Consider the following 20,207-nt stretch of genomic DNA (forward strand, 5'->3'; position numbering starts at 1 on the left):
CAATCCATTTGCACAAAACACAACAACTTTGCACAACAGCAATCATTTCTGTCTATTACACCAAACTTTAATGCATCAAACGTGGTCAGAATTTAGAATATTGTGAGCAATTTTGGGCCCCGTATCTCAGGAATGTTGTGCTGGCCCTGGAGAGGGTCCAGAAGAGGTTCACGAGAATGATCCCAGGAATGAAAGGCTTAATATATGAGGAACGTTTGAGGACTCTGAGTCTATACTCGATGGGAGTTTAGAAGGATGAGGGGGGGATCTGATTGAAACTTACAGAATACTGAAAGCCCTGGATAGAGTGGACGTGGGGAAGATGTTTCCATTAGTAGGAGAGACGAGGACCCGAAGGCACAGCCTCAGAGTAAAGGGAAGACCTTTTAGAACAGAGATGAGGAGAAACTTCTTTAGCCAGGAGTAGTGAATCTATGGAATTCAGTGCCACAGAGGGCTGTGGAGGCCAGGACATTGAGTGTATTTAAGACTGAGATAGATAGGTTCTTGATTGGTAAGAGGATCAAAGGTTACGGGGAGAAGGCAGGAGAATGGGGTTAAGAAACTTATCAGCCATGATTGAATGGCGGAGCAGACTCAATGGGCCGAATGGCCTAATTTCTGCTCCTATGTCTTATGGTGTTAAATGGTTAAAGCAAAAGCCCATAATTGTACAATTTGTATTCTACAGCAAAAAAACTTAGCTTCAATGACATCACAGTTCTGCTCACCTGCCTCTAATGTTTAGTAGATGCAGTGCATGCTGGACAATCATTTTGATTAGCCCAATTACTAAGATGGTTATACATTTGCAGTCAAGATACTTACCACAAACTACCCAGGCACAATCAAGATTTGCACTCCGACGTCTTTGAACTTTAATTTGCCATTCTCAGCTTCATCACTTACCCTCCAACTCACATCCTACAACACCACCTTTAGTCCCACTTCCTGCAGCACTCAGTTTCAGACCCTCTTCCTGCATCACCTGCCCACACATAGCAGCAGCTAAATCTTACTGAGCAGTCAGTAAAATGATGCCACTCCTGCAGCAAAACTGAGCAAATGCCACTCACATGAACCTTTCCTGTCTTTCTTCTCCTTTTTGTCGCGGTCCTTATCATTCCCAATTTCCTCTCCCATCAACATCCTCTGGAGTTCCTTGCGCTCCTGCTCCTCACGCTCACGTGAAAGTTGCGAGCTTGTTTTCTTATTCTGTAACATGTTTTCAATATTTTTTCCCATTTCCTCAAAATCACTGTCTTCTGCTGAGCTGCTGTCTGTGTCTGTAGAGAGAACTTCTGTTGAAGACAGGACTCTGAAAGTAAACAAAAAAATTCAACATTCTTTGGAATTACACTTGCCAATTTTGTGAAAAACAAGTTTGTCAGTTTCAACAGAATTATCATACAATGCTATCAACAACTAGCTTGGAATTCAGCCCAATAACAATACTGACATTGAAGTTCAGCCCGCATCCCTCCTTCCGCATACTTATAAAGGTGTATTGTAACACTTTTAGGATCGGAACTGACTATCAGTTATTCTGGAAAAAACAGTTGGTAGGTGGCACTGGTGGCATATTTGAAAGGTATACTTTGATGTTGGATGGCATTATTCTACACTGCACAAGTCCATTTCCATGCTACATGAAAGATTCTGACACAATGGAGCAACAGTTCCTTCCAGCCTTCTGCATAAAACAGACAAACAGAAGGGAGAATTGTTTTTAAGGCTCATTGAGAGGCCAATGGGTGCATGCTTCCAATTTCAAAGATCAACACAACCCCACAAATAATCATTCATCTTCATTCAGAATCCTCCACCATCTAGGATTTAGAAGAGCAATGCTTGAACAAACTCCAAACTAAAAGTCAGATTTAAAATGCAAGCAGCAATGTTTGATAAAGTTTTGGGTATTATTCCATGTGGTTGTTTTACATGCATATTGATGGACACCTATCACATGATGCCTCAGAAGCAACACTGGAACAGATAGAATTAGTTTTCACTGTGAGACGTAACAGTAAAGAAAAGTCTTCTAACCGTTCTCCATTTGGAAACAAGATGTGTTTGGGCTTTATTACTCAGCATTCTAAGTAGCTGATGTTGCTGGGAAAGCAGTTTGGTACATTCTCTTAAATTCAAACACATAGCTGTATTAGCATACACATAGGCATAGAGGTCAACAGCACAGAAAAAGGCCCTTTGGCCCATTGAGTCTGTGCTGGTCAAACAAGTACCTAACTGTTGAAATCCCATTTTCCAGCACTAGGCCCATAGCCTTGTATGTCATGGCATCGCAAGAGCACATCCAAATACTTCTTAAATGGTATGAGGGCTTCTGCCTCTACCACCCTCTCAGGCAGTGAGTTCCAGATTCCCACCACCCTCTGAGTGAAAAAATTCTTCCTCACATCCCCTCTAAACCTCCTGCCCCTTACCTTAAATCTATGCCCCCTGGTTATTGATCCCTTCCAAGGGGAAAAACTCCTTCCTGTCTACCTTAGCTATGCCCCTCAGAATTTTATACACCTCAATCATGTCCCTCCTCAATCTCCTCTGCTCCAGGGAAAATAACCCAGTCTACCCAATCTCTCCTCATGACTAAAACTCTCCAGCCCAGGCAACATCCTGGTAAATCTCCTCTGTACTCTCCCTACTGCAATCACATCCTTCCTATAATGCACATTCCAGGACTGCACACAATACTCTAGCTGTGGCCTAACCTGCATTTTATACAGTTCCAGCATAACATCCCTGCTCTTATATTCTATGCCCTCAGCTAATAAAGGCAAGTATCCCAAATGCCTTTTTAACCACCTTATCTACCTGTCCCGCTACCTTAAGGGACCGGTGGACATGCACCAAGGTCCCTCTGATCCTCGGTACTTCCCAGGGTGCTACCATTCATCGTGTATTCCTGTACTTTGTTTGTCCTACCCAAGTGCATCACCTCACACTTATTCAGATTAAATTCCATTTGCCACTGATAAGCCCATCTGACCAGCCTGTCTTTATCCTCCTGTAATCTAAGGCTATCCGCCTCACTATTTACCATCCCACCAATTTTCGTGTCATCAGTGAACTTACTGATCAATCCTCCTACATTCAAGTCTAAATCATTTATATTTACCACAAACAGTAAGGGACCTAACACCGATCCCTGTGGAACCCCACTGGACACAGGCATCCAGTCACAAAAACACCCCTCAACCATCACCCTTTGTTTGCTGCCACTCAGCCAATTCTGGATCCAATTTGCCAAATTGCCTTGGATCCCATGGGCTCTTACCTTTGTTATCAGTCTCCCATGTGGGACCTTATCAAAAGCCTTGCTGAAGTCCAAGTAGACTACGTCAAATGCATTGCCCTCATCTGGTCACCTCTTTGAAAAATTCAATCAAATTGGTCACTCATGACCTCCCCTTAACAAAACCGTGCTGACTGTCCTTGATTAATCCCTGCCTCTCCAAGTGTAGATTAATTCTGTCCCTCAGAATTGCTTCCAATAGTTTCCCCACCACTGAGGTTAGACTGACTGGCCTGTACTTCCCTGGTTTATCCCTTCCTCCCTTCTTGAATAACAGTACCACATTAGCTGTCCTCCAGTCCTCTGGCACCTCTCCTGTGGCCAGAGAGATATTGAAAATTATTGCCAGCGCCCCTGTATCTCCTGCCTTGCCTCACTCAACAGCCTGGGATACATTTCATCCGGGCCTGGAGATTTATCTACTTTTAAGCCTGCCAGACCACTTAGTACCTCCTCCCTTTCTATGTTAATTTCTTTAATTATATCACAATCCTTCTGCCTGGTTTCCAGACCCACATCGTCCCTCTCACTTGTGAACACCAACACAAAGTATTCATTTAGAACCTGATCTACGTCTTCCGGCTCCACGCACACATGACCACCATGGTCCTTACTGGGTCCTACACTTGCCCTAGTTATCCTCTTACTCAATGTACTTGTAAAATAACTTTGTATTTTCCTTTATTTTACCTGCCAATGTTTCTTCATGCCCCATTTTTGCTCTCCTAATTTCCTTTTTAAGCTCCCCCCTACATATTCTATACTCCTCCAGGGCTTCTGCCATAAGCCTCCCTTTTTCTCTTTATCCAATCCTGTATATCCCTCAACATCCAGGATTCCTTGGATTTGTTGGTCCCGCCCTTTATCTTTACTGGAATATGTTGGCCCTGTACTCTCCCTATTTCCTTCTTGAATGACTCCCACCGCTCTGACGCAGATTTACCTAAAAGTAGCTGCTCCCAGTCCACTCTGGCCAAATCATATCGGCCTTCCCCCAGTTTAGAACTCTGATTTCTGGCCCATCCTTGTCCTCTTCCATAACAACCTTGTATCTAACGGAGATATGATCACTATCTGCAAAACGATCCCCCCCACTGATAGCTCTACCACTTGCCCGGCTTCATTCCCTAAAATTAAGTTTTAAAAGCTGTCCTGGATGCATTTTAAGAATTCCGCTCCCTCTAAACCTATCACACTATGACTAACCCAGTTGATATTGGGGAAGTTGAAATCTCCCACTGCCAAAGGTGGTTTCATTTGAAATTGGACCTCCAAAACCCTGTTATTTTTACACTTCTCTGAAATTTGCCTACATATCTGCTCTTCTATTTGTCTCTGACTGTTTGGGGGCCTATAGTGCACTCCCAGCAATGTGATTGCTCCTTTGTTGTTTTTACGTTCTACCCATATGGCCTCATTTGAGGAGCCTTCTAACATGTCATCCCTCCTTGCTGCTGTAATTGATTCCTTGATCAATATTGTGATACCCCCTCCTCTTATACCTCTTCCTTATCTCACCTGAAAAACCTATATCCTGGAATATTGAGCTGCCAATCTTGCCCCTCTCTCAATCATGTCTCTGTGACAGCAATGACATCATATTTCCATGTGTCAATTTGTGCCCTCAACTCATCTGCCTTATTTGTCAGACTCCTTACATTAAAATACTATCCAACCTTGCCAAACTCCCTTGTGCCTTAACTGGCGTATAATTTCTATGTCTTCCAGACTTATTCTCTCTTCTAATTTTGGCTGTGCATCTCCCCCGGCTGAACCTCCTCTCAGGGTCCCATCCCCTTGCCAAGTTCATTTAAACCCTCCTCAACAGCACTAGCAAACCTCCCCACAAGGATGTTGGTTCCATTCCGATTCAGATGCATCCCGTCCACCTTGTACAGGTCCCACCGCCCCCAGAAACTGTCCCAATGTCCCAGAAATCTAAAGCTCTCCCTCTGCACCATCTCTCCAGCCATGCATCCATCTGGACTAACCTCTTATTTCTATTCTCACTAGCGTATAGCACCAGAAGTAATCCAGAGATTATTACCTTTGAGGTCCTGTTTTTTAATCTGCTTCCTAGCTCCCTAAATACTGCTTGCAGGACCTCATCTTTCTACCTATGCCGTTGGTACCAATATGTACCATGATCTCTGTCTGTTTGCCCTCCCCCTTTAGAATGCTCTGAAGCTATTCAGTGACATCCTTGACCCTGGGACCAGGGAGTCAACATACCATCCTGGAGTCATGTCTACAGCCGCAGGAACGCCTGTGTGTTCCCCTTACTATTAAGTCTCCTACCACTATTGCTCTTCCCCTCTTTTTCCTCCCCCACTGTGCAGCTGAGCCACTCACAGTGCCATAAGCGTGGCTACACTCTCCCGAGGAACCGTCACTCTCACCATTTTCCAACACAGAAAAACGGTTCTTGAGCAAGATGCACCCCAGGGACTAAAGCTCTAATTCAGATTTTGGAGGTCCAATTTCAAATGAAACCACCTTTGGCAGGAAATTCGAAAGCCCTGGGAACTCAATAGTTCCAACACTGAACTAATAGAATCATGGAATCGTTACAGCACAGAAGACAGCCATTTGGCCCATTGTGTCCATGCTGGCTCTCCTAAGGAGCAATTCACGTACTGCCACTCCCTCACCACATCCCCGCACATTCCTCCTCTTCAGATATTTAGAAAATGTAAAAACTAAGAAGGAGGCCACTCTGCCCATCATGTCTGCACCAGCCAAAACAGCAGCCTACTCCCATTTTCCAGCACTTGGTCCGTAGCCCTGGAGATTACAGGACTTCAGGTGCATATCCAGACACCTTTTAAATGAGTTGAGGGTTCCTGCCTCTGCTACCTTTTTAGGCAGAAAGTTCCAGACCCCTACCACCTTCTGGATGAAAAAATATTTCCTCAACTCCCCTCTAATCCCTCTATTAATCATTTTAAATCTCTGTTCCCTAGTCATTTATCCTCTCTGCTAACAGAAATAGGTCCTTGCCATCCACTCTATCCAGGCCCCTCACAATCTTGTACACCGCAATCAAATATCCCCTCAGCCTCTTCAGTTCCTAAGAAAACAACCCCAGCCTATCCAATCTTTCCTCATAGCTGCAATTTTCCAGTCCTGGCAATATCCTCATATATCTTTTCTGTACCCTCTCTCGTGCAATTACAGCCATAGTATAATGAGGTGACCCGAACTGCTTGCAGTCCTGAAGTTGTGGCCTAACTAGTATTTTACATAGCTCCAGCATAACCTCCCTGCTCTCATGTTCCATGCCTCGGCTAACACAGGGAAGTATTCTATATGCTTTCTTAACCACCTTATCAGCCCTTCCTGCTAACTTCAGGGACCTATGGACATGCACACTATGGTCCCTCACTTTCTCTACATCTCTCAGTATCCTCCCATTTATTATGTATTCTTTTGCCTTGTTTGAGCTCCCCAAATACATCACCTCACACTTCTCCAGGTTGAATTCCATTTGCCACCTTTCTGCCCATGATTAGTCCATTGATATCTTCCAGCAACCTACAGCTTCCCTCCTCAAAGGGCTGATAACATCTGCAAACTTCTTGATCATGCTCCCTAGATTTAAGGCCAAACCATTAATATATACCACAAAAAGCAGGGGACCTCACTTGAAACAGCGTTTCAGTCACAAAAACACCCGTCAACCAATAACCATTTTCCCAAGTGCTGAACCAATTTTGTATCCAGCTTGCTTTATTCCCCTGGATCTCATGGGCTTTATTTTTTTAACCAGTCTGCCATGTGGGAACTTATCAAAAGCCTTGCTGAAATCCATGTAGGCCACATCAACTGCACTATCCTCAACAATCCTCCTTGATAACTCCTCAAAAAATTCAATCAAGTTAGTCAGACACAATCTTTCCTTAACAAATCCATGCTGACTGGCCTTGATTACTTTGTGCCTAAGTAACATTCAAAATTCAAAAAAAGCATTCCAGAAATTGCAAGTGCTTCAATTCTAATTAAACACAAAAGCAACAGTCCAACAGGAGGTTACTTTCCAAACATTTGCGAAAAGCAAAATCCTGGAGTTTTAAATTGCGAGGTGGGTGATGATGTGCAAGAATCAGATTTAGATGCTCAGCATCAGTCCAAATTAGTCCTGTAATCTCCAGGGCTATGGACCAAGTGCTGGAAAATGGGAGTAGGCTGCTGTTTTGGCTGGTGCAGACATGTTGGGCAGAGTGGCCTCCTTCTTAGTTTTTACATTTTCTAAATATCTAAAGAGGAGGAATATCCTGTCTCAGAATTGATTCCAATAATTTGCCCACTACCAATGTTAGACTGATTGGCCTGTAATTATTCAGTTTATCCCTCACTCCATTTTTAGCAGCCCTCCGATCCTCCTGCATCATAACTGAAGCTGCTGACCCTTCTCCATCTGTTTTTAACAAGCCAGGTCCGCCTCTCTCCATGCTGTTTCTCGCTCACTTATAGGCCAATTGCCCTCAAGAAGATGGTGATTAGCCATCTTCTTGAACTGCTGCTGTCCATGTTGTGCAGATACACACACAGTACTGTTAGGTACCAAGTTTCAGGATCTTGACCCAGCAATGAAGGATTGGCAATATAGTCAGTGTGTGACCTGAAGAAAACTTACAGATGGTGGTGTTTCCATGCAACTGTTGCCCATGTCCTTCTAGGTGATAGTGAACAAAGGTTTGGAGAGTGCTGTCAAAAGAGGATTGCCACATTGCATCTTGTATATGGTACACAATGCTGCCACAGCACACTGGTGATGGAGAGAGTTGATGTTTAAAATGGTTGATGAGGTACTGATAAAATAGACTGGTTTGTCCAGGGTGGTGTCAAGCCTTGAGTCTTGCTAGAGTTGTGCTCATTCAAGAAGTGAAGAGTATTCCATTACATTCCTGACTTGCGCCTTGTGCATGTTGGACAGGCTCTGGGGATTCAGGAGGTGAGTTACTCACCAGAGAACATCCAGTCTCTGAGTTGGTCTTGTAGTTAAAGCATTTCAGTGGCTCCTGGAGGTTGAAGCTGAGGGATCTGGCAGTAGTTATGCCATGGAAAATCATGGGGAGGTGGTTAGGTTCTCTCTTGTTGGAGATGGTAATTGTTACTTGCCACTTAATAGCCCAAGCCTGAATGTTGTCCAGGTCTAGCTGCATGTTGATAGGGCTCCTTCATTATCTGAGGAGTTATGAATTCTACTAGGGCTCCTTGATGCCACACTGAGTCCAATGTTGCTTTGATGTCAAGGCCAGTCACTCTCACCTCACATATGGAATTCAGCAATTTTGTCCATGTTTGGGCCGAGGTTGTAATGAGGTTTGGATCTGAGTGGTCCTGACGGAAACCAACTGAGACAAAAACAAAATACTGCGGATGCTGGAAATCTGAAACAAAAACAGAAAATGTTGGAAAAGCTCAGCAGGTCAGATAGCGTGTGAGGAGGGAAAAACAAAGTTAACGTTTCGAGTCTGTATGATCCTTCTTCAGAGCTCTGAAGAAGGGTCATATGGACTCGAAATGTTAACTTTGTTTTTCTCTCTCCACAGATGCTAACAGGCCTGCTGAATTTTTCCAGCATTTTGTGTTTTTGCTTTGGAACCGAACTGAGCATTGGTGAGCAGATTATTGGTGATTAAGTGTCGCTTGATAACACTGTCAATGACACATTCCATGTCTTTCTTAATTGCCAAGAGAAGATGAAAGAGACAATAATTGGCCAGATGGGATTTGTCCTGCTTTTTGTGAACAGGACATACCTGGGCAATTTTCCACTCTGTCAGGTTGATGCATGTGTTATAAGCTGTACTCAAATTGCTTTGCTAGAGGCACGGCTAATTCTAAAGCACAAACCCAGCATTACAGGCAGGATGTTGTTAGGATTCACGGCCTTTGCTGAATTCACTGCACTCGGATGTTTATTGATCACCTGGTAGAGTGAATTGAATTGGCTAAAGACTGGCATCGATGATGTTGCCGACATCAGGAATAGTCCAGGATGGATCATACACTCGGCACTTCTGACTGAAGATGTTTGCGAATGCTTCTGCCTTGTCTGTTGCAGGGCCCCACTATCAATGTGGCTGAAGATATTCACTGAGCCTCTTGTTTAATTGTCCACCACCATTCATGGCTGGATGAGGCAGCAGCACAAAGCTTTGATCTGATCCATTGGTTGTGGGATCACTTGGTTCAATCCATAGTACACTGATTCCACTTTTTAGCATTTGTGTGTTATATCTTCACCATATTGGCACCTCATTTTTAGGTAATTCTGGTACTGCTCCTGGTATGTTCTTCTGCACTCACTGAAATGGGGTTGATCCCCAGACTTGATGGTAATGGTAAAGTAAGAGATATGTCAGGCCATGGGGTTACAGATTACGATGGAATACTGCTGATAACCCACAGCATTTCATGGGCGCCCAGTTTTAAGCTGCTAGATCTGTTCTGATTCCATCATTGAGCATCGTGGTAGAACCATACAAGGTAGAAGACATCCTCACTATGAAGACAGGACTTCAACTCCACATTGGTCAATGTTGAAATACCAACAAGGTGAAACACTGACCAGGACAACTATAATTAGGCAACACTTAGCACTAACATCAACCAGACACTGATGTTGACTGAATCAATGTTGTGACAATATATTTTACTAATTTAGTTTTAATTCTATTATATTACTAGTACCTGCGTGGTATTCTGAGAGTTCCACTAGTTGTGACTTTAAGCGGGAGGTAAATTTCTACAAGTATGGAATTTTAAAAGAGCGGCTTTAGTAGACTTTGATACTGATATGATCCCAGTGTTTGATGGAAGGTCACAATGCAGTTATAATCAGTAGCAACAGCCTTACTTGTTCTGAAGGTCAAAGATTCGCTGACACTCTTCCTTATATCTCTCCTGATGTTCAGCAACTGAAAAACGTGAACCACGGGCAAATTTACTCATGGGAGTATCTCCAGACCTGGCCTGCTCTGTTGACATCGTTCTCACAACATCAATAACTTCCCATCGAGAAAGCTTTTTAATCTGTTATAAAATGAATTTAAAAAGTCAACTGAACGTGCCAACTTTGTGAAGTTTGCTGAATAAACTTTTCAGCATTTTACATCATTGCAATGAGTTATAAATGAAACAAATAGAATTTAACAAATAGATCTGAATTCTAAACGGTTCCTGTTAAAATAAAAGTCAATCCCAGTTTTTCGTCCAGAACAGACAAGAAAAAGGACCCACTGCTGGTAAAATTGGGCAGTTCAATAACTTACCTCTTCCTCTGGTACTCCAAACTTCCGAAGGAGCTGTTTGGCATTTTTCAGAGATAGACGTCGTAAGTCAGCATCTGTTCCTGTTACTGTCTTCTTCACAGGTTGAGGCTGGTTGTCATCCTGGAAATTGAATTGAAAATTGGTTCACTAAATGTTTCCATTTAATGAGGCAATTTATATCAATTTGCAAAGACAGAGATGGATGAAAGGGTCAACATTTATCTACATAGAAAGGTTTATAAAATTCCAAGGGAAATTTTATGAAATCTGCAGCACATTTTTTTGTTAACAATCTCAAACAAAAAATAGAAAAAGGCACTAAGCAGGTCCATCAGCAATTAAATAGAAAAAAATAGGTCAGTGCTTTTGGAGGGGTCAAATAATTAGATCTTGTCACAACTCTAATGTCCACGGCGATATTCAGCATGTTTTCTAACATGAATGTCAAATCTGCTGTGCATTTTGCTTGTTTGTTCACATACTATCCTATAGTAGCAATGTGTTGAGACCTTCACTGATGGCCATCATCCAAGACTGCTTGCACACCAAGCAGATGTTAGCTGAAGGCACACATCATTTCCAAAATTCTCTGGAGGTCAGTAATCCATTCTATTAAGTGCCAGTATGCAGAGGAAGTCCCTACACAATCTCTTCCTCAAGATGACCTTTTTGGAATAAAAACAGAAATTGCTGCAAAAACTCAGGTTGGGCAGCATCTGTACAGAGAGAAACAGGGTTAATGTTTTGAGTCCAATATGACCCCTCTTCTTCAGTTCCAAAGAACAGTCATATTGGGCTCGAAACATTAACTCTGTTTCTCTCCAAACATGCTGTCAGACATGCTGAGTTTTTTGCAGCACTTTCTGTTTTCATTTCAGATCTTCAGCATCCGCAGTATTTCACTTTTATTTATGGCCTCTTTTGGAGTCGCTTAACAGCCAATGGGGTACCCAGGTGTAAAATGGGAAATACCAAGCAAGCCTTTATTGTTGCAATGGCACCAGGAGTAGAAAGCTACTAACCATGCTTGATTTGAAACTATTGCTAGTCAACCTCTATATCACGGATCAACAGCTTCATGTACATTCTCGGGTAAAGACCACATAGATAGTTCCCACATTCAGATACAAGCACTAAGCTCAATTCATGTAATTGAATATGCTGGTACTGAATATTGCCAATTTTTTTTTCATATATTCATGTATGGGATGTGGGCATCACTGACTGGGCCAGCATTTCCTGACCATCCCTAATTGTCCTTCAGAAGGCAATGTTGAGCTGCCTGTTTGAACTGCTGTAGTCAATGTGGTATAGGTGCACCCACAATACAGTTAGGAAAGGAATTCCAGGATTTTGGCCCAATGGCAGTGAAGGAATAGGTGATATAGTTCCAAGTCAGGATGGTGTACGGCTTGAAGGGGAACTTGCAGGTCGTAATGTTCCCATGCATCTGCTGCCCTTGTCCTTTGAGGTGGTGGAGGTTGCGGGTTTGGAAGGTTGTTGCCGAAGGAGCCTTGGTGAGTTGCTATAGTGCCTTTTGTATATGGTACACACTGCTGCCACTGTGCATTAGTGATGGTGGAAGTGAACGTTGAAGGTGGTGGATGGAGTGCCAATCAAGGGGGCTGTTTTACTCTGGATGGTGTCAAGCTTCTTGAGTGTTACTGGAGCTGCACTCATCCAGGCAAATGGAAAGTATTCCATCACACTCCTAACTTGCACCTTGTAGATGGTAGTCAGGCTTTGGGAAGTCAGGTGAGTTACCCTCTGCAGCATTCCCAGCCTCTGACTTGTTCTTGTAGCCACAGTATTTATATGGCTGGTCCAGTTCAGTCTCTGGTCAATGGTTAGCCCCAAGACGTTGATAGTGAGGGATTCAACAATGGTAATGCTGTTGAATGTCATGGGGAAATGATTAGATTCTGTCTAGTTGGAGATGCTCATTGCCTTGCACTTGCGTGGCGCAAATAGGATGAAGACCGAATGCAGGGAGCTACAGGCCAGTTAGTTCAACATCTTTCATAGGGAAAATGCTGGAATCTATTATTAAGGACATTATAGCAGGGCACTTGGAAAATCTCAATACAATCAGGCAGAGTCAACTTGATTTGCGAAAGGAAATCATGTTTGACAAATTTATTGGAGTTCTTTGAGGAAGTAACAAGCAACATGGATAAAGGGGAACCTGTTGGCGTGCTGTGCTTAGATTTCCAGAAGGCATTTGACAAGGTGCCACGTCAAAGGTTACTCCACAAAATAAGAACTCATGGTATAGGGGATAACATGGACAGAGGATTGTAGCTAATAGGAAACAGAGAGTAGGATCATTTTCCAGTTGGCAGGATGTGATGAGTGGAGTGCCACAGGGATCAGTGTTGGGGCCTCAGCTATCCACAATTACTTGGATGAAGGGACCGAATGCATAGTTGTTAAATTTGCCGATGATGCAAAAATAGGTAGGAAATTAAGTTGTGCACAGGACATGAGGCTACAAAGGGATATAGAAAGGTTAAGTGAATGGGCAAAAGTTTGGCAGGTGGGGAGTATAGTGCAGGAAAATGTGAAAATATCCACTTTGGAAAGAAGAATAGAAAAGCAACATATTTTTTAAATGGAGAGCGATTATAGAACTCTGAGGTACAGAGGGATCTGAGTGTCCTGTTGCATGAATCACAAAAAGTTAGTATGCAGGTACAGCAAGTGGTTAGGAAGGCAAAATGGAATGTTGTCGTTTATTGCAAAAGAAATTGAATATCAAAGTAGGGATGTTTTGCTACAATATAGGCTATTGGTGAGACCACATCTGGAGGACTGTATACAATTTTGATGGCCTTATTTAAGAAATGCTTTAGAAGTTCAGAGAAGGCTCGCTTGACTAATACCTGTGATAGGAGGATTATCTTATGAGGAAAGGTTGGACAGCTTGGGCCTGTATCCATTAGAGTTTAGAAGAATGATAGGTGACCTTATTGAAACACAAGATCCTGAGGGGACTTGACAGGGTGAATGCTGAACGAGTGTTTCCCCTTGTGGAAGACACCAGAACTAGAGGACACACTTTAAAAATAAGGTGTCTCCTATTTAACACAGAGATGAGGAGAACATTTTTCTCCGAGGGTCATGAGTTTTTGGAAGTCTCTTCCCCAGAAAGCAGTAGAGGCAGGGTCCTTGAATATTTTTAAGGCAGAGGTAGATATATTCTTGACTAACAAAGGAGTCAAAGGTTATTGGGGTAGGTGGGAAGGTGGAGTTGAAGCCACAATCAGATCAGCCATGATCTTATTGAATGACGGAGCAGGCTCAAGACACTGAATTGCCTACTCCTGCTCCTAATTCCTAGGTATGCCACATCAGCCCAAGCCTGAATATTATCCAGGTCTTGCTGCACATGGACACGAACTGCTTCAGCCTCTGAGAAAGTTGCAAATGGTGCTGAACATTGTGCAATCATCAGCAGCGAACATCCCCACTTCTGACCTTATGATGGCAGGAAGGTCATTGATGAAGTGGCTGAAGATGGTTGGGCCTAGGACACTACCCTGAGGAACTCCTCAGAGCACAACTACAAACAGTATTCAGGACTAGCCCAAAGGCTGAGTTGTGTGTCTTAATTGCTGATTTACTTTAGTACCTGAGTAAAGTTTGAATGAGGAGACAGGCATTTAATTTATTTAGAGAATTGATTTATGCTGGTTGTCAGTGTGAAGAATGGAGTTAAATTGGTAACAGTTGACATAGTTTCCAATGTTGTGAACAGACAGCAAAAATACAAGGCAACTATTCAGGCTCTAATGGATTACCTTTTGCTGCTGTGGCTTGTTGGGAACCTTGACATAGGAAAACCCTTCACCACAGCCAGTAGGATCAGCAACCCCAGTAACTTCTAGCAGACATTTACCCTTCATTGCAGCGATGAATGCTCGTGTAGTATTCCAGGGTGCGGTTCTGACCTAAGAAAGATAAAATTGAAGTAGTTAGAACATGAACTTGCAAAGTGCTAAGAGTGATAACCATCCAGTGGTTAACAGTCACAGACCCTTCTAACGTAAGCAACAATCCATGAATAATCCAGTTCTACCAAGAGTTCAGTTATGGCCAGATTAAATCTGTGGTATTAAAATTTCCTAAAATTGCTTTCATACTTATTGCTAATCTTAATTATGGACATGCAAATTATTCCCAATGTGAAGAGTAGAACAAGATAAATGGATAGGTAGATTGACACATTATTCTTGTATTGTAAACAGGGTTAGATGTTCTTTAAATTACACCTGGGTCTTTGGCTATTAAAAATGAATTTGCTGTTGTCTCAAACTGCTAGGCATGGGTGTGACAGGTGTTAAAATATTCTCTCCAGTTTTTGAATATATGTTATATATAATATGAATATAAATCTAGTGAAGTGAAAGCACAATAGAAACTGAATCAAAGATCTAATAATGGAAAACAATGCTTCACACTCGAGGGAAACTGAACCAGTGTTTCAACATACATAGTTTCAGAATAAGGGTTGCCCACTTAAGACGGAGATGAGGAGGAATTTCTTCTCTGAGCGGTGAATCTTTGGAATTCGTTATCCCAGAGAGCTGTAGAAACTGAGTCATTAAATATATTAAAGCCTGAGAGAGAGAGATTCTTGAACTATAGAGGAGCCAAGAGTTATAGAAAACAGGCAGGAAAGTTGAGTTGAAGCCAAAATCAGATAAGCCAAGACCTTATTGAATGTCAGAGCAGGCTCAAGGAGCCACATAATCTACTCCTGCTACTGTTTCTTTTGTTCTCAAGTACATTGGCACAATTAGAATATGAGCTGGAGTTTTACTAGGGAGTAAAAATAAATGTTACCTCATCATCAATCTTCATCTGAAATTCTTCTTCATTCTCCTCCTCTGGTGCAAAGAATGATTTTTCACCATACCCAGCATCCTGAAAGTAGTGAACATTAAGTGACTTTGCATTGTTTAAAGAATTACCTCTTAATGACAATAAGTTTTGCGGATACAACAAATGATAACTTTCAGACAGAAATTTATGCTAAAACTAACAGCAACTAGAATCTTTTCATTAGAGCAAAGTGCTTTATCTAGGTGATCTAGCTGATACAGCTCAGAGTTTAGATTCTGGTAATTGAAATTCATTTATTACATAAAAATCATCATTTCTAAAAATAATTCCCATCTCACTCTGAAATCAGAGTCAATTAGCTGTACTAACATTACTAGTGGCATTTTGAGCATAATAAAATTGGTAGAATCTTCTGTCTATTTGGATCATTGTTATGGCAGGCAGATGGTAAATCCCAAGTTGCCAAATCCCAGAGGGAATTTTGAAGCAGCTGCCACAATTATTTGCAATTTGTACTTATTTTCAGATGCGGGCTTTGAATTTAGTAAGAAGGCCACCAAGTCTTATAGGTTTCTTAAAAAACTAAATTAAACCTTTATTAAATTTTTTTTAATGATTTTAAGCACATACATAAGTTTACAAATTACTACTATGATACCTCCTAGCTCCCCTAGTTAATCTAACTCCCAGCTACACCTCTATTAAGGCAACAGTAAAACACAGATTTTGAAAGATCCAGGCAAAGTAACACAATACCCTGGCCAGTCGAATTCAAAGTGAGTTTTGCTCAGCTTCGGTTCCTTGTAGACAGCAGCTTGAGGCTTAGATGCTGCAGGCTTTTCGCACTGGTTAGATCTTAGAATGCCCTCTTTCCTACAACAACCTCATCTCCTTTACACAGATTTTCCCCTTTGAATGCAAATTCCCATTGTTTCACTGTGTCTTCGGACTTTACTTCTCTAATAATATCTATCATAGTACCAATTTTATCAGTAATCTTTGGGAAAAATAAACACACTATTTCTTAACTTCTGCTGGCTAGGTGAAACATTACACCCCTGGTTTATTTAAAAATGCAAATGTTCCCTTTACATCTCACATTCTAAAACTTCTCCCCGTATTTACCTACTTAGCATTTCAAACCTGGCTTATCTTCTGATACATCAAAGCCTTCAGGCTAGCTGCCTTTAATTCAATTAAGACTCCCCAACACACACACAGGTCCCACTATTACTGTACTTTACAATAAATTTCAATAAGATTATGAAAATTATTATATCTTCCTGACAATCGATAACAAATGGTGCAGACCCATCATTGGTCTTTAGGCAGAATTCTTTAATGGAAATAAATTGTAAACAATCTTTGTTATATAAATGAGCTGCAGCACAAACCGTAGAGTTTCAAAAATGCTGACTTCGACCAGCTGTCAGCAGTAGTCTTTTAAATAAGTAGTGCCAGGCAATGAGAATCTCCAACAAGAGAAAAGCTAACCATCTCCCCATGACATTCAATGGCACTACCATCGCTGAATCCCCCACTATCAACATCCTGGGGATTCACCATTGACCTGAAACTGAACCGGACCAGCCATATAAACACTCTGGCTATAAAAGCAGGTCAGAGCCTGGGCATTTCGGCAATTAACTCATCTCCTAAAAGTGATGGACTACACTCCGCTTGCAGCTTGGCCTAAATAGCCAAGTGGTTATGGTACTGGGCTTGTAACCCCAAGATCAAGAGTTCAAATCTCACAATGGCAAACTATGAAACAATGTAACTTCATCTGAATAGGAACAGATGGAAACTTGTTTGTACTTGAAAGAGTTACACTCCGCTTGCCTGGATGAGTAGCTCCTACAACACTAAAAATGCATCCAGGACTGATTAATCTAAACATTCGCTCCTCCATCACCAATACACGTCGCAGCTGTGTGTGTTATATGCAAATTGCACTGCAGCAACTCACTAAAGTTCCTTCGACAGCACCTTCCAAACCCCCAATCTCTACCACCTAGAAGGACAAGGGCAACAGATGCATGAGAACACCATTGCCTGCAAATTCCTCTCCAAGGCACACACCATCCTGACTTGGAACCAAAGTGCAGTACCTTCACTGTCACCGGATCAAAATCCTGTAACCCCCCTTCCCAATAGTACTGTGGGTATGCCTACTCAGCATGGGCAGCAGCAGTTCAAGAAGCTGGCTCACCACTACCCTCTCAAGGGCAATTAAGGATGCGCAACAAATGCTGACCTTGCCTGCGATGCTCACATCCCAAGTCAGTGAACATAAACAAAAAACCTTTAGAATTAAGAGCTTTCCAGGTGCACTGTCTCAGGAGATGGACAGACATAAAAGCTGCCCTAAAGCTAGAAAGCAAAACTACAAAAGTTAGATTTTGGCCAACTGAATTAAACTGCCTCAGTAATTCTGAGCATTGCAAGGATAAAACCACAGCTGATTCATTGATTTCTGTACTGACATATCCACAAACACTCGTACAGCACAGGACTGGTATAGTCAGCTTGTCACAAGTCCCTCATACGTTCATCCTGAGATGCTTAGCCTTCAGTGAAGTTCAGTTAAAATGGTTAGGTTTGGACACTAATCCAGAGGTCAAACTGAAGGACCAGTTTTTTTGATAATCCAAAAAACCAGCCCATATCACCAATCCTAATTCCAAAATCAAATGTCTTTCCTAAAATGCAATCCTCATATCAGGTACTACTTGAATTATAATTAATGTTTTTTGAAGTATAACTGGAGACTCCATTTGTTGTGATTCAACAGGGCAATTGGAAGGGCACTAGAAGCAAAGGTCTTAATATACTTCAATGTGGAACAGTATGACTCAGATTTTCCCTATAAATATTCATTTCAGTGTAATGTTAAGTGAACTAAGCCAATGTAAACTTTGATCACTATAGAAACAGACTCGATACAAGTCAGTGTAAGTAATATACAAGGCACTGTTCAATCTGCATCAGAACGCTATTTTTAAATCTTATTCTGCAAACCGTGCACAAAACATTGCATACTGTATTCCTAATATTATCAGAATTTCCAATGTAATCTAGTTAATGCTGTATATTCTAAAGGCACATTCAGTGGGACTTCATCAAGAATACAATATTCCACTTCACCTTTAACCGCTGCTCTGCTGCTAACATACTGTAATATGCACAGCACTGCTCTGGAGAGACCATGGCTCGAATCTCTTCCTCTGTGGGTAATCGGAAGTCTGGTTTCAGTACCCACCAGTTTGAATCCATTCCTTTAGAAACAGGTTAAAGAGATATAATTAGCATATGCAAGTAAGAAGGATGTTGTACCTTTCTGTGGTAATACAGCAATAAAGCCTTATACTACAGAAGCTGAAGTTACATGTCACTGCAGTAACATAACAAGCTTCACATTACTGGATAAACATGACAAAGGTGCTTTCTATTACTGCAATATCACAACAGCCTGCCTTGCACTACTGCAATAATGCAACCACACTGCAATTACACAAATGGATGCACTTGCCTATCACTGCCCTGCCAAAGTGTGTACATTCAAGAGCTTGTACCTGTTCGTTTAAAATCTGCACACAGTTTTAATCGTTTCCTGATGCTGCTCTCAGAGTGGGAGGGAAATGCCTTCTTTATGTCCTCCATGCGGATTCGACGTGGGCGATCCTTACTTTTCCAGAAAAGGCGATAAATAAACACCTTCAGAAAAATAAGTAACTATTTTATACACATCAAGTCCAATAAAGGGTATGAATTTACAATTAACTCAGCCACATACAGTACACATACCTGAAGGAAGTCCCGCACATGTGTGTTTGCACGCTTTGAGTTTGGTCCAGGCACTTCATAGAGTGGGCATTGTTGGCCTACAACAAAAATATCAACCAATTCTCTAACATGGTATCCTTGGCGAGTTCGGATAATCAGAAAATCAGTTTCTGGCATCTTGTGTAGGTATATTGGACAGCGAAAGAGATTGTTTTCAAATGCCTGTTAAGGAAAAGAACTCAAATTTTTATCTCTCTTTTCACATCTGAGATTGTTTCTCAGTTTGTTTTATCCATTGTTTATTCAAATTTGCTGACTTATTAGTCAAGACATAGTGCAGTTCTGAGATTAAATGACATTTAATTTTAAAAAGTGAGACTTTTTTAATTCGAGAAGCCCAAATGAAAAGGCCCAAAGTGCAGGGTATCACCAAAGTTAAGACATGGAGATAGACTTAGGTAAGTCAGGTACGAGTGATGCCAAGTTTGCAATTTTAAAAACTTCTTACTGCAGAAAAGCTTGCAATAATGGATTGAAATTTGACTGCAAACCATAGTGCCTACCCCCAACCTGCTTAGTTGTTCACCTGGATTCTGCTTTCACTGCCAAGTCTTTGCTTTCGTCTCAACTTCTGGATTCCTCTACAATCGGAACTCTGCTGGGACAACTTGAGACTTCTCTGCTGGAGAACTTCTGTTCAGCAACTGAACCATGCAGGGTTTCTGCCTACCATCAGAAGGCAATCCTCTTTTACTAGAAATTACTTCCTAGGTTGAACTCCACTAGTTTCTGGGCTAAACCTCAATGCTTTGCTGGCTCTTAGGCTGCTGGGTTGCTCCACTAGCCCTCAGGCTGTTCTTTGCAGTTCCTCTGTTTTCCAGGGCATTATTCTGATCCTCAGCTGTTTCTCTCATCCAACTCCATTCCTCTGATAGTATATTGAACCCAATTCCATTATTTCCTGGACCAACTACCACTCCCCT

The 20,207-nt window shown here is 41.9% G+C and overlaps 1 protein-coding gene across 7 annotated transcripts in view; it reads right to left on the minus strand.

Annotated features, from left to right (window-relative positions):
* The window catches only part of taf1 (TAF1 RNA polymerase II, TATA box binding protein (TBP)-associated factor), a 153,306-nt gene that overhangs the window by 58,151 nt on the left and 74,948 nt on the right, over positions 1-20,207 (minus strand). For all 7 annotated transcript variants that reach the window (XM_041195085.1, XM_041195088.1, XM_041195087.1 and 4 more), the window contains 8 exons: positions 19,246-19,446; positions 19,014-19,155; positions 18,586-18,716; positions 15,439-15,519; positions 14,394-14,543; positions 10,594-10,713; positions 10,179-10,354; positions 1,077-1,318 (listed from right to left, as the gene is read on the minus strand). In XM_041195085.1, the coding sequence (XP_041051019.1) occupies positions 1,077-1,318; positions 10,179-10,354; positions 10,594-10,713; positions 14,394-14,543; positions 15,439-15,519; positions 18,586-18,716; positions 19,014-19,155; positions 19,246-19,446 (1,243 nt within the window). The remainder of the gene's footprint in view (positions 1-1,076; positions 1,319-10,178; positions 10,355-10,593; positions 10,714-14,393; positions 14,544-15,438; positions 15,520-18,585; positions 18,717-19,013; positions 19,156-19,245; positions 19,447-20,207) is intronic.

Source organism: Carcharodon carcharias, chromosome 9 (assembly GCF_017639515.1).
Source record: "Carcharodon carcharias isolate sCarCar2 chromosome 9, sCarCar2.pri, whole genome shotgun sequence".
Lineage (NCBI taxonomy): Eukaryota > Metazoa > Chordata > Chondrichthyes > Lamniformes > Lamnidae > Carcharodon > Carcharodon carcharias.